The following is a 14,919-nucleotide window of genomic DNA, read 5'->3' as shown; positions in this document are numbered from 1 at the left end:
TGTGAAAGGTCCAGGTGAAGCCACGGCCTTGCTGTACACCATGGAGGTGTACGTGACTGGACCTCAAGTATAGGTGGTAAAAGTAAGGACTCCAGTTCAGAAAAAAGGGATCCGACATGAACTGCAATTGGAAGTCCTGACCTGGGCCACCGATGCGGAAGATGAACCACTGTGGGTGGGAAAAGGAGACAGTGATTTGGATATCCTGGAGAACTACAAATGTGTGCAACGTAACTGGTCAGCAGATGTGTATGCCTAACCTGCAATGGAGGGACTCCGGCCTGCACACGGACACTTGTCACCAGACTTCTCTTAAAACGTCCTGTCGCTAAGCAAACCCCACAGTGGTTCAATGGGGCAAGTAAATGCAACGCTGAGGGTACTGCTGAACCATTAGCCAGACTCCCATAGTCAAGACAGGATTGAACAAGGGCTCTGTAGAGCTGCAGCAGCGTTGAGTGATCTGCACCCTAGTTGGTGTTGCTCAGGCAGCGGAGGGCATTGAGGTGCTGCTAGCACTTCCGCTTAAGCTCTGCTAGCACTTCCGCTTAAGCTGACAAAAGTGAGGAAGCCAAGTCAATAAGGCATCAAAAACCAGCCCTAAGAATCGATATGTCTCCACTACAGTGAGAGGATAGTCATTAAGGTAAAGTTCTGGTTAAACGGTACAATACCGAAAGAAGTGCATAACACACCTCTTTGCGTCCAGAAACTGGTAACCATGGGCTAGAGCCCATGACTGCATCTTGTGGATGGCTCCCTGTAAGTGCCACTCAACAACACCAGTACTGGTGGAGCAGTACAAAATGCAGAAGTTGTCTGCATATAGAGAAGGTGAGACAGATGGACCTACAGCTGCTGCTAGACCATTAATGGCAACTAAAAATAGACACACACTCAATACAGAGCCCTGTGGGACCCCATTCGCCTGGATATGGCAGGAACTATGGGAGGCACCTACTTGGACACAGAAAGTCCCAAGGGACACGAAATTTCGGATAAAAATCGGGAGTGGGCCTCGGAGACCCCACTCATATAATGTGGCAAGGATATGATGTCGCCAGGTGGTGTCACACGCTTTTCATAAATCAATGGTGGAAGCTGCCCTGACACGCAGCCAGCTGACCAGGTGACTCCAGAACCCAACCTAACCGTCGACACACCATACATTCCAGCAGCTTACGAAGAACATTGGTGAGGTTGATGGGCCGATAGCTTTCCACATCAAGTTGGTTTTTACCGGGTTTGATCACCAGAATGATAGTGCTCTCCCGCCATTGTGATGGAAAGATGCCATCGCACCAGATCTGGTCGAAGATGATGAGGATGTCACTTGCAGTCAGATGAGAGATGTTTAATCATCTGACTGTGGATGTGATCTGGCCTATGAGCTGTGTTGGGGCAATTTGCAAGGGCACTGAGGAGCCCCCGCTCTGTGAATGGGGCATTATAGGATGTAGTAAACGAGAGTAATTTCCCTTCCAGCCACTGTCTGAAAGTGTGAAAGACTGGGGAGTTATTCTTCAACACAGAGGCTCGAGCAAGATGTCGGCGAAGTGCTTGGCGTAGTGCTCGGCGAAGTGCTCAGCGAAGTGCTCGGCAATCGCGTTTGCGTCGGTAGAGAACATGCCATTTATGTTGCCACCTGGAACACCTGTTGGGGTCTGGTACCCAAAACACGTTTGATCTTTGCTCAGACGTGGGAAGGTGACGCATGACACTCAATGGTCGAGATGTATCTCTCCCAACACTCCAGCTGCCATCGTTTGATAAGTTTGCGAATGCGGGCACAGGCTATGAGGTGCTCCAGAGAAGGGTGCTGCCTAACTTCTGTAGAGCTCGCCGACGCTCCTTAATTGCTTCAGCAACTTCTGGCGACCACCAAGAGACTGCCTTTCACAGGGGGCACCCTAATTAGCTGGGGATCATGTTTTCTGCCACAGAAACGATTGTTGCAGTCATCTGCTCAACCATCAAATCAATGTTACCATGTGGGGGAGGTTCAATGGTGACAGCAGAGGTGAAGGCTTCCCAGTCTGCCTTGTTTAAAGCCCACCTGGGCAGGCGTCCGTGGGCCTGATGCCAGGGCAGTGACAGGAAGTGGTCACTACCACACAGGTCGTTATGTGCTCTCCAGTGGATAGATGGGGAAAGTTCTGGGCTGCAAATTTATCAATCAATGGTCGAGTAACTACCATGAGCCACACTGAAATGTGTGGTGGCCCCAGTATTTAAGAGGCAGAGGTTGAACTGAGACAGTAAAGGTTCGAAATATCTGCCTCAGCCAGTAAGCACGGTGCCACTTCACAAGGGGTTATGTGCATTCAAATCACCGAGAAGCAGGAAAGGTTTAGGGAGTTGATCAATCAGTGCAGCTAATACATTCAGGGGTACTACACCATCTGGAGGAAGATATACATTGCAGACAGTTATTTCCCACGTCATCCTTATTCTGACAGCCACAAGAAGGGTTTGAAGGGGCACAGTTTCCATTACAGACTGAGTTTAGAACATAAACACAAACTCCACCTGACACTTTATTATAGTCGCTACGGTTCCTATAGTATTCCTTATAGCTGTGGAGTGCAGTGGCACGCATTGCCGGGGACCAGGCAATGCAGAAAGCAGGTGTAAAGCTTAACAGTTGCCATAACTCTGGCAGGCAGTGGAAGAAACCGCCGCAATTTCACTGGAAGATGATGTCATCGTGAGACTGGGAAGGCATGGAACGTTCAATGAGGCAGTTTACGCCTCAGGGTCACCTGCTGTCACTTTTTACCTGAGCAATCTATATCCATTGTGTCTGACGCTCTGGTGAGATCTACGTCCTCAGCGGATGCCAGAATCTCCACCTCATCCACAGACACAGAGCTTGTAGGTAGCGGTGGTGTGGATGCCACCGAAACTCCCTTCGTCTTGTGGACCTTCTTTTTGGATTCCTCTCGCTGCTCCTTGGGTTTCCCTAGCTGCTTTTGGGCTCTTCGGCATTGGCATGTCATCTTTCCCACTAGCAGAAACCCAGGAAAGGTGTTACCCAAGGGACCCCTTCCTAGCAAGAGGAGCCGAAGACGACTTACACATCTTCGTCTCAGAAATGGGGACTGATATCCCCCGATGGTTGGGGGGGGGGGGGGGGTGTTGCTCCCAAGTAAGTGGTGCAGGAGCAACAGGGAGGAAGTGCCCCCCACCATCAATGGGGCAGGTGTAGTCTTCTGGTTCTGAGAGGTGACAGGAATGCACCGAATTGATGGGGCGACAACTGTTCTCCTAGCGGCGTTGTAAGAGGTGGTCATAGCCATAGGATGTAGGCGCTCAAATTTCCTCTTGGCCACAGTGTAGGTCAGTCGGTCCAGTGTCTTATATTCCATGATTTTCCTCTCTTCCTGTAAAATCCTGCAGTCTGACGAGCAAAGTAAATGATGTGAATGACGCTATCTGCAGTTGACACAGATGGGAGGCTGGGCACATTGAGTATTGGGGCATCCACAATCTCGACATGTGGCACTGGAAGTACAGCAGGAAGACATATGGTCGAGCTTCCAGCACTTAAAGCACCGCATTGGGGGAGGGATACATGGCTTGACATCACAGTGGTAGACCATCACCTTGACATTTTTGGGAAATGTGTCACCCTCGAAGGCCAAGATGAAGGCACCGATGGCAACCTGATTATCCATCAGACCCCAATGGACGTGCCAGAGGAAATGAACACCTTGCCACTCTATACTGGCGTGCAGCTCGTTGTCAGACTGCAAAAGAAGGTCCGTATGGAATATAATACCCTGGACCATATTTAAGCTCTTATGGGGCGCGATGGTAACAGAAACCTCCCCTAACTTGTCAAAAGTGAGTAATGCCCGTGACTAGGTAGAGGATGCTGTTTTTATCAAGACTGACCCAGAGCACAATTTGGACAAGCCCTCCACCTCCCTAAACTATCCTCCAAATGCTCCACAAAATACTGAGACTTCACGGACTTGAAAGATTCCTCATCAACTCTCGTACATACGAGGAACCAGGGCAAATAAGCTTCACTGCCATCCTTGCCCTGGTGTTCCTCCCATGGTGTGGCCAGGGATGGAAACGATTTGGGGTCATATTTCTTAGCACTGAAGTTAGACTCTGCCCACTTAGAGACTGCTGGCGGTGAACCACCAGCAAGAGATGACATACTACGCTTCATGGCGTGTCATCTGCCCTGATGCCACCCACTCCGACCAGGGTCCCTCCCCACGGGCGCCACCCAATCTCAGCAAGGGCCACCTGTCAGGATGGCCATTGCCGAGAGTCCCGATGCCCCAGGGAGATGGGCATCTACTCCATGGCGTATGTGGGCAATTGACGGCGCAGGCATCAGCAGAATGATCCCTGTGTTTTCACAGTACTAACAGCGTACATGGTGGCCCCACCACAACGGTCTGGCTACCATGCTGGATATGAGGTGCAAGGAATTCCATGGTCCTCTTCAGCACAGAAAATGACACTGCATAGTGAGTGGAGGAAAATGCACCCAGGAAGGTGTCCTCGCTCAAGAGAATAAGGATGAGCGGGACTGCAATGCCACAACGAGAAAGTGGGCTAAAAATCTCAATGCTCAATGGACACGATGGACCATGTAAGGCGCCCTTCCCCAATTGGCTCGCTCCTCGGGAAAATTTTGAAAAATGGAGGTCAAACCCTACAGGGGACCATCACATAAAGGCCGAAAGGTGAGAGACTCCTTTTAGTCGCCTCTTACGACAGGCAGGAATACCTTGGGCCTATTCTAACCCTTGGGCTTGCAGGGGGGGATTTTGTAGTAGCTGTTGTCATAAACTGAGGAGTCTTTCCACGAAGACACTGAGAGGGAGCACTTAATCAAACTAGAATATTGTTGAGGTTCAGAGGATGACCAGAAAGCACTCCTGATGATGTGGCAAGTAGTAATCTTGGGTAGTGTAGGTCTTATTTCAAAATATAATTGTAGCTGGAGCTGGCGTTCATCGAAGTAGTATTGTCAGAATATTATAACTTTTCTAGCATTTTAAAAATAACATACATTTGTAAATGACTTGGGAAATGCATGTATATCAAACTGGTGGAGTAATTCTTGTGAGAGGAGAGAGTGATAAGGCTGTGTATCTGGAGACAGAGTGCCTGGCAGAAACAGTCTGGAGGTAGTGAGGGGGGGAGGGGGGGGGGTGAGAGAGTGCGAGTCAAGGATAGGTTAAGCAGAGATTAATGTTTTAACAGAAAAAGTTAGTACATGCAAGAAATTCAATATCTGCACTATTTAGCACACATGAAAAATCAAGTCTGCACTTACTAGAGTCCTTATCAGATAATTCTGATGAGTACATCTGGAAAACGCTACGGGTCTCACTACGTCTATCTGATTGTTCCATTACATCTGCCTGTATTTGTTCTTCATACAAGTTTTTCCATAGTGCCAACATATTTCCAGCAGTATGGAGTGCTTGCTAAAACAAAACAGAACGGATACATATGATATTGGCCAAAGTTTATACACTAATCATGTCAAATAAGAACTAGAAGTAAACAGACATAAGAATTAATTAGGTAAAACAGTTTGAAGAGCTAGTGAGTATACATTACACAAAATTTTTCCACAAAACAGCAATTGATGTCAACACAGGTGATGAATTAAACAAAAGCTACCCTCAGCTCTTGCCAATGGCCTTGCCGCAGTGGTAACACCGGTTCCTGTCAGATCACTGAATCTGAGCACTGTTGGGCTGGGATAGCACTTGGATGGGTGACCATGTGGTCTGCTGAGCGCTGTTGGCCAGCGGGGTGCACTCAGCCCTTGTGAGGCAAACTGAGGAGCTACTTGATTGAGAAGTAGCGGCTCTGGTCTCGTAAACTGACATATGGCTGGGAAAGCGGTGTGCTGACCACATACCCCTTCATATCCGCACCCAGTGATGCCTGTGGGCTGAGGATGACACAGTGGCCAGTCAGTACTGTTGGGCCTTCCAAGGCCTGTTCGGGTGGAGTTTCTCCTCAGCTCTTAGGATAATTTGAATACTACAGTGCTTTACTAGGGATGGTCTGTAGGAGGTGGTATGCTTTGTTCCTGTGCCATCTTACCAAGGCAGCTGACAAAGCTGGTGGAGCTGAGAGTCTCCCAGACCCAGTATTTGGTGGAAAATGTCCCCAACCCAACCACCCTGAAAGTAATTTAAAACATTATACCTGAGAATAAATTGAGAATGAGTACAGCTGTCCATAAGTCGTCTGCCAATTTTAGAGACAAAGAGTCTGGAAAATCACGTTTAGCAAGGAGAGCCGGAGGAGGGGGCATTCCATCAAGGTGTGAGCTACTGTTCATAAGGCTCTGCAAACACAATGTGGAAGTGACTTGTAGCAAAATAATACTTTGGGTTAATCTGGTATGACCACTGCAGAGGCATGATAAAATGGTAGGAGGAACAGGAGGAGGAGAGCCATAATACAGGAGTAGTCTTCTTGATAGTGATAAGTTTATTAGAGTGGGCAATAGCCAGATGATTTTCCATCACTGAGTGAGAAGTCTTACTTACACCCACAAACCTCCACCAGGGATAATTAAATATCCATAGACAAATACATCTAATTTGATTGTGTCTGAGAGCAGGTCTGGTGGTTGATAGAAGGATTTACCCATTCCTAGTACTGAGTTTTGGCTGAACAATTGTTCAATTACTATCTTGGTTGGTTTGAGTTCCTTTCCTACTGTGACGAATACACTGTCTCCACTTCCGTCTACTCTATCCTTTCAGTGTACACTTAGATCCAGCCCAAACATTTCTCTGCTTTCAACTGTGGGTTTTAGCCTACTTTACACATCTAGTGTTCTGTTAATTCCACTGCTCTATAGGAATGTTTAAAAAACTGTAACAAAGTTGTGAATGTTTTGGCAGTTGATCAAAAATATTTCAATGGTCTCATTAATGGGGGCATTTATCTGGATCTTGCCTTAATTGCTTGAGGTCTCGCATCTCTTTTAATACCTGGACTAGGTGGAGAGTTGCCTAATCTAAAAAAAAAAAAAAGTCTACACATTATAGTACAGGGTATAGCATACAATAATAGACCATTAAATAAGAATAATCAAAATTTAATATATAGAAATCCCTTGCATAATTTGATATATTTCTCTCACCTTTGGTCCGCCACCTATAAAGTTGTACAATTAGGTATGGCATATTGTTGCTCTTTAAAACCCCTCAGCCAACTTACATCCCTAAACTCTACAAGAATAATTTAAAAACATTATTATGAGCTCAGCAATTCATGGTAAAATTGTTCTTATCTAGAAGTCTCCATTTCAGTACTAACAATGAGCCTCCCCATTTCAGTTGTTATTGTGTAGGGCAGGAGCTATAGTTTATTAGCATAATTCATGTTTCTAGAATGAAATTTTCACTCTACAGTGGAATTGTGCAGATATGAAACTTCCTGGCAGATTAAAACTGTGTGCCAGACGGAGACTCAAACTCGGAACCTTTGCAAAGGTCCTGAGTTCGAGTCTCGGTCCGGCACACAGTTTTAATCTGCCAGGGAGTTTCATATTTCATGTTGCCCATAAATTTCTCATGCTAAACTCTCCATTGTGGAATGTACAATTTCATTTAGTGACAACAAAACTACTCAATTTAAATATTTTCAACTTCTACGCCAAATTATTTCTTATTAGTATTCGAGCAAATATTTGTTTACTATGGATCAATTTCAGAGCACAAATACCTAATGAATATCAGGTGACAAGCCATAACTTTCAACAGATAAAGAAGAAGAAGAAGTTGTACCCATTACAAAATTACCACTCAGTGATATGTAAGGCCCAAGTGAGAAATTTTTTCAATACAATGGTTTAAAAAGAGAGCAGAAAGTTTCAGAGAAAATTGAACTGATCTAGTGAGCACCATATTTCCAAATAGGCTACAGGTGGCACATAAATGGAATCCAAGCAATGAACGAAGATTAGAGTTTGATGTTCCACTGATGACAACAGTATTATAGATGGAGTACAAGTTCATTTTGGGGAATGGTGGGAAGGAAATGAACTGTGCCTTTTGAAGGAACCATCCCACAATTTGGCATAAGCAGTTCAGGGAAATTGTTGGGTAGACACATGGAGATTTGAATTGATGTCCCTCAAATAAGATTCCAGTGTCTTACCCCTGCAGCACTTCATTTAGTTTCTTGCAGTCATATTTTTGTGGAGAGCGGAAACTGAATATAAAACTGACTTTAATGTTGAATGCTGCTATTTATGAACATACCATTGTAAAAGAATATAACATCATTTTTTCTTCTCATATAACAATTTTCTACTTAATGATTGCAATTTGAAATGCACAGAATCAGCTCTGACATACAGGAAATAACTATTTGCCAGAAGATAATAATAATAATAATAATAAACCCCATGGAGGCCCGGGAAAAGAATAGGCCTCCGGTATGTTCTGCCAGTCGTAAAAGGTGACGAAAAGAACAAATCACTAATAGGGCTAATCCCCCTTTTAGTGTGATTAGTTGGTTCAGAACACAACTAAAGAAGCCTCGGACAAGCACCGTCATGGTCGGGGACGACGCTTGAACCCTATGCCCGCCCACAATGGTAACGACACTGCTAGCCAACTGGAAAATGATTTAAATCCAAACAGAGGTGTTTTGCAGGATATGCTTCGTGCAACCACCCTAGAAGGAAAACAAAGACAGAGGATGAGATGGTCAGATGAAGTTAACCGACACCTCATGTTCTGTTATTACCAAGCAACAAACCTAGGAACCAACACAACTGGATACAGATCACAAGTATACACAAAATTTATTACCAGATACCCAGAATTAAAATTTTTAACAGAACAACGACTAGCTGATCAGATCCGTGTAATAATCAAAAATAACATGATATTCCAGTCAGAATTAGAACACATCAAACAACAAGTACAACAAATACTGGAACAAAATATTGTGCAATCAGAAGAAGAAGAAAATACAGTAACAGACTCAAACATCCCAGAGCAAACAAACAAAGAACAATACGCATCAATTAAACAATCAGAGGAAAACAAAATCTTAAGACAGCCACCAGAACAAGCACAAATAGAACACAAAGTGACACACATGTTAGATATAGAAGAAAAATTTTAGCTGACATATGTAGAATACAAAGACACAAATACAGGCATTAGACCATTCTTGCATAGATCGTCAAATAACCCACAAGTCGAAACAACAATAACAACTATCAATACAATCATACACAACAAAATAAATGAAAACACAACTATGGAAGAGTTACAACTACTGGTTTACATAGGAGCACTCACTACACTAAATATACACTCTAGGCAGAGATCAGAACCAACCAACACACAGAAGAAACCCACAAAACCAGCATGGCAACACAGGCTACAGATCAGAATAGAAAAACTGAGAAAAGACATCGGACAGCTAACACAATTTATAAGAAATGAAAGATGAGACAAAAAAATGAAAAAGGTTAGGTAAAATCTCACAACAAGAAGCGACAGAGCAATTAGATGAAAAGAAGCAGAAATTACAAGCACTTGTCAAACGACTTAGAAGATACAAAAAAGTGAAAATAGAAGGAAACAAAAGCAAACATTCAACACAAACCGAAAGAAATTTTACCAGACAATAGATAACACACACATTAAAATAGACAATCCACCAAACATAACAGACATGGAACACTTCTGGAGCAACATACGGTCAAACCCGGTACAACATAACAGGCATGCACGGTGGATACAAGCAGAAACAGACACATACACATACAAGATGATACCACAAATGCCTGAAGTGATAATATTGCAACATGAAGTCACCCGAGCAATTAATTCTACGCACAATTGGAAAGCCCCTGGAAAAGATAAAATATCAAATTTCTGGCTAAAGAAGTTCACCTCAACACATTCACATCTAACTAAATTATTTAACAGTTACATTCCAGACCCATACACATTCCGTGATACACTTACACATGGAATAACTTATCTGAAACCTAAAGATCAAGCAGACACAGCAAACCCAGCTAAGCATCGCCCCATAACATGCCTGTTGTGACAGTGCCACGAGATTTAAAACTGCCGCTACGTCAGTACGCAAACACGGCGATAGAGGCGCTCCGCAGCTCGGCTGAGCGCAGGAGCGCCACCTGGCTATGAACGGCGCCGGCCGCATGTCACGGCACGGCAGTTGAGTGACAGCTACGGAGTTGGTAGCATGAAACCCACTATTGTTTCTATGTTTGTATATCCACGCAGTTTATTAGTGCATTAAAGGTTATAACACTTTTTGGCGACGAGGTCGGAGATTTTTTTTCCAGCGTTGGAGTATTGCGCGTTCGTGTCTGGGCAGACATGGACCAGCTTATGCAAGCGCTCATTGAACAACAAACACAGCTGACAGCTGCTATTCAGGCACAACAAACACAGCTGACGGCTGCTATTCAGGCACAACAAACACAGCTGACGGCTGCTATTCAGGCGTTGTCGACGTCGCTTACTCATCGTCTGTCGTCCTCTTCTCCGCCTCCGTTCCCTCCTTACGACGAGGCCGCTGAAGACTGGGAGGATTATGAGAAGCGTTAGCAGCAACACTTCTTGGCTTTCGGCTTTGTCGACGCTCCAATGTGTAAGTCGTTATTTCTATCTTGGATTTCCCCACGGATCTATCAGCTGCTATCTCAGTTAGCACCTCTGCGGGAACCTGCCTCTCTGTCCTTCCAAGAAATGTGTGATTTATTGTCTAACTATTACCGAAAAAACACCCACATCATTGCCGCCCGCGTGGCGTTCTACCGGTGTCGTAAACAGCCCCATCAATCTTACCGGGCTTGGGCGGCGGAACTACACGGTCTGAGTAGGAAATGTCAGTTTGTCACGGACACTCATCATGAGTCTCATGCTGATTCAATGGTTAGGGATGCTATTCTACGGCTTGCTCCTGATAAAGAAGTTCGGCAACGTGCCCTACAACTGCCAAACCCATCGTTGTCGGAAGTTTTAAGCATCGCTCAATCCTTTGAAATGTCTCACGCTGCTGGCGCGCAAATAGACGCGTGGTGTGATGTGGGCGCTGTACAGTCAACTTTCGACACGGACGATTTGCCTGTTTCCCAGGAGAACGATGATGCGGCGGCGGTTCACTCGTGTAAACAACGTCGCGTTGGGCCGCAACGCTCGCAGCGAAAACAGCAACCACAGAAACAGGTTCGTTCTGCCCTTCCTTCTTGTCCACGTTATTTCGTACAGCATGACAGGGCTGCGTGTCCAAAACGTTGGGCCACGTGTAATTCATGTAGGAAAAAAGGCCACATTGCTTCTGTGTGTCAGTCCCCTCACGTTCCTGTCGATGAGGACGAGGCATCGGACATGGATGTTAACTGTGTGCTTTCTCAAACAAATAAGTTGTTACGCAAAACCGTACCTTTCTGTTGGTCCGACGAGTGTGAGCAGGCTTTTGTTCGCCTGAAGGCTCATTTGCAGTCAGCGCCTTGTCTTGCCACCTTACGTCCGGGTCAGCACTTGGTTCTGGCGACTGACGCGTCACAGTATGGCCTAGGGGCTGTTCTCGCTCATCGGTATGAGGATGGGTCGGAACGACCCATCGCCTATGCTTCAAAGACCCTCAACGATGCCCAATGGTGGTACTCTCAAATCGAAAAGGAGGCGCTCGCTATCATTTATGCTCTGAAAAAGTTCAGCATTTTTTTGTATGGTTCTAAGTTTCACCTCATCACCGACCACAAGCCGCTGGTCTCTCTGTTCAGCCCTTCAGTGTCGCTTCCGGATAAGGCAGCTCACCGCCTGCAACGTTGGGCCTTATACTTGTCTCGTTTTCACTATGAGATTCACTATCGCCCCACGGCCCAGCACGCCAACGCTGACGCGTTGTCGCATTTGCCGATGGGCCCCGACCCGGTTTTCGATCGAGATGAACTACTCTGTTTCCACATTGATGAGGAAGAATGTCGTGCGGTAGAGGGTTTTCTGCTTACAGGTTCGCAGGTCGCGTCTGCTACTGCGCGGGACCCGGTCCTGCATCAGGTGATCGGTTTTGTTCAACGGGGTTGGCCGGACAGGACCAAGGGCCGGGCATCGGATCCCCTTCACAACTACCATGCCTTGCACCTTCGTCTGTCTGTTCGTCAGGGTGTTGTTCTTCTGGCCACGGATGGCGCATCTCCACGGGTCGTGGTGCCAGCTTCTCTTCACAAAGATGTTCTCAAACTATTGCATGAAGGCCATTGGGGGATTTCTCGGACTAAGTCCCTGGCCCGCCGGCATGTTTATAGGCCCGGTATCGATTCGGACATCTCCCACATGGTCGCTGCGTGTGGTCAGTGTGCTCAACAACTGGCTGCACCCCGTACAACGCCCTCTCCGTGGCCTGATCCGGCGCAGCCATGGGAACGGGTGCACACTGACTTTGTCAGCCCCTTCCTCGGGACTTATTGGCTATTTCGAAGTTTCCGTTTGTGTTTCGATGTCCGTCGCCCACCACTGCGGCGACGACGCTGGCTTTGTCCAAAATCTTTGCACTACAAGGTCTTCCCTCCACGATTGTCACAGACAACAGCCCTCAGTTCTCTTCGCAGGCCTTCCGTGATTTTTGTACTGGCCAAGGGATTCATCATGTTACAGCACCGCCTTTCCATCCCCAATCGAATGGGGAGGTCGAGCGCCTTGTCCGCACTTTCAAAAGCCAGATGAAAAAATTCCTTACTGATTTTTCTACCGATGACGCTCTGTTGCAATTTCTGAGTTCTTATCGCTTCACGCCTCTGGGTGATCGCAGCCCTGCTGAACTCTTGCATGGCCGCCAACCGCGCACTCTACTGCACCTGCTTCACCCTGTCAGGCCTAGTACTGTGTCCCCTAGTGCGGGAAAATACTCGGTGGGCACCGACGTGTGGGCACGAGGGTATGGATCTCGCCCTAAATGGATTCCAGGGGTGGTCAAGGCTCTTCGCGGCCGCCGGCTTTGTGAAATACGTACGGACGACGGCATGGTTGTTCGTCATTATGACCAGATGCGCCCACGAGTGGTGGCCACGCCGGTGCCACCGCCCCTTCTTTCGCCTCCACCAGCCCGAGAAGCCAGTCCTGTCGCTGCTGCCGGTCTCCCGTGCGTGTCGCTGCAGCCGCCGTCGCTGCCGCTTCCGAGTACGCCGGAACCGGCCCCAGTCGCGATGCTGCCTTCTCCGGGACCCATCTCGCTTGAGCACACCCCCAGGTCCACAACACCTATGGATGCTGCTTCGGAGTTTTCACCCATCATCTCGTCCAGGAGGCACGTCCCACGCACAAGCTTCCGTCCTGGACATTTTCGACCATATTCTCGTGTTTCTCCGCGGGATCTTCTCGGGGTCTCCCAAGAGGCCATGGATGTCTCCGCACTGTCCGTGTCTCCAAGAAAGTAAGTGTCTTTTTTTTTTTTCAAGGGGGGAAAAGTGTTGTGACAGTGCCACGAGATTTAAAAGTGCCGCTACGTCAGTACGCAAACACGGCGATAGAGGCGCTCCGCAGCCCGGCTGAGCGCGGGAGTGCCACCTGGCTATGAACGGCGCCGGCCGCATGTCACGGCACGGCAGTTGAGTGACAGCTACGGAGTTGGTAGCATGAAACCCACTATTGTTTCTACGTTTGTATATCCACACAGTTTATTAGTGCATTAAAGGTTATAACAATGCCTACCAACAATATACAAAATATTAACTTCAGTCATTACACAGAAATTAATGACACATACAACACAGAACAAAATTATAAATGAAGAACAAAAAGGCTGTTGCAAAGGAGCACGAGGATGTAAAGAGCAACTGATAATAGATGCAGAGGTGACATATCAAGCTAAAACTAAACAAAGGTCGCTACACTACGCATACATTGATTACCAAAAAGCTTTTGATAGCGTACCCCACTCATGGTTACTACAAATATTGGAAATATACAAAGTAGATCCTAAATTGATACAGTTCCTAAACATAGTAATGAAAAATTGGAAAACCACACTTAATATCAAAACAAATTCAAATAATATCACATCACAGCCAATACAGATAAAGCGTGGAATAGACCAAGGAGACTCATTAAGTCCTTTCTGGCTCTGCCTTGCTCTGAACCCACTATCCAACATCCTAAATAATACAAATTATGGATACAATATTACTGGAACATACCAACAGATATTTGCTATATATGGATGACCTCTAACTACTGGCAGCAACAAATCAACAACTCAACCAATTACTAAAGATAACAGAAGTATTCAGCAATGATATAAATATGGCTTTTGGAACAGACAAATGTAAGAAAAATAGCATAGTCAAGGGAAAACACACTAAACAAGAAGATTACATATTGTATAACCACAGCAACTGCATAGAAGCGATGGAAAAAACAGATGCCTATAAATATCTAGGATACAGACAAAAAATAGGAATAGATAATACAAATATTAAAGAAGAACTAAAAGAAAAGTATAGACAAAGACTAACAAAAATACTGAAAACAGAATTGACAGCAAGAAACAAGACAAAAGCTATAAATACCTATGCTATACCAATATTTACCTACTCATTTGGAGTAGTGAAATGGAGTAACACAGACCTAGAAGCACTCAATACACTTATACGATCACAATGCCACAAATATAGAATACATCACATACATTCAGCAACAGAAAGATTAACATTAAGCAGAAAGGAAGGAGGAAGAGGATTTATCAACATAAAAAACCTACATTATGAACAGGTAGACAATTTAAGAAAATTCTTTCTAGAACGAGCAGAAGCTAGCAAAATACACAAAGCAATCACCCATATAAATACATCGGCTACACCATTGCAATTTCATAGCCACTTCTACAACCCTTTAGATCACATAACATCAACAGATA

General features: G+C 45.8%; 1 protein-coding gene across 2 annotated transcripts in view; it reads right to left on the bottom strand.

Annotated features, from left to right (window-relative positions):
- LOC126183700 (tetratricopeptide repeat protein 7B-like) overlaps positions 1-14,919 on the bottom strand; it is a 237,063-nt gene that overhangs the window by 53,817 nt on the left and 168,327 nt on the right. For both annotated transcript variants that reach the window (XM_049925881.1, XM_049925882.1), the window contains one exon: positions 5,306-5,459. In XM_049925881.1, the coding sequence (XP_049781838.1) occupies positions 5,306-5,459 (154 nt within the window). The remainder of the gene's footprint in view (positions 1-5,305; positions 5,460-14,919) is intronic.

This window comes from Schistocerca cancellata, chromosome 4 (assembly GCF_023864275.1).
Source record: "Schistocerca cancellata isolate TAMUIC-IGC-003103 chromosome 4, iqSchCanc2.1, whole genome shotgun sequence".
Lineage (NCBI taxonomy): Eukaryota > Metazoa > Arthropoda > Insecta > Orthoptera > Acrididae > Schistocerca > Schistocerca cancellata.
This window is presented reverse-complemented; position numbering and strand designations above follow the sequence as displayed.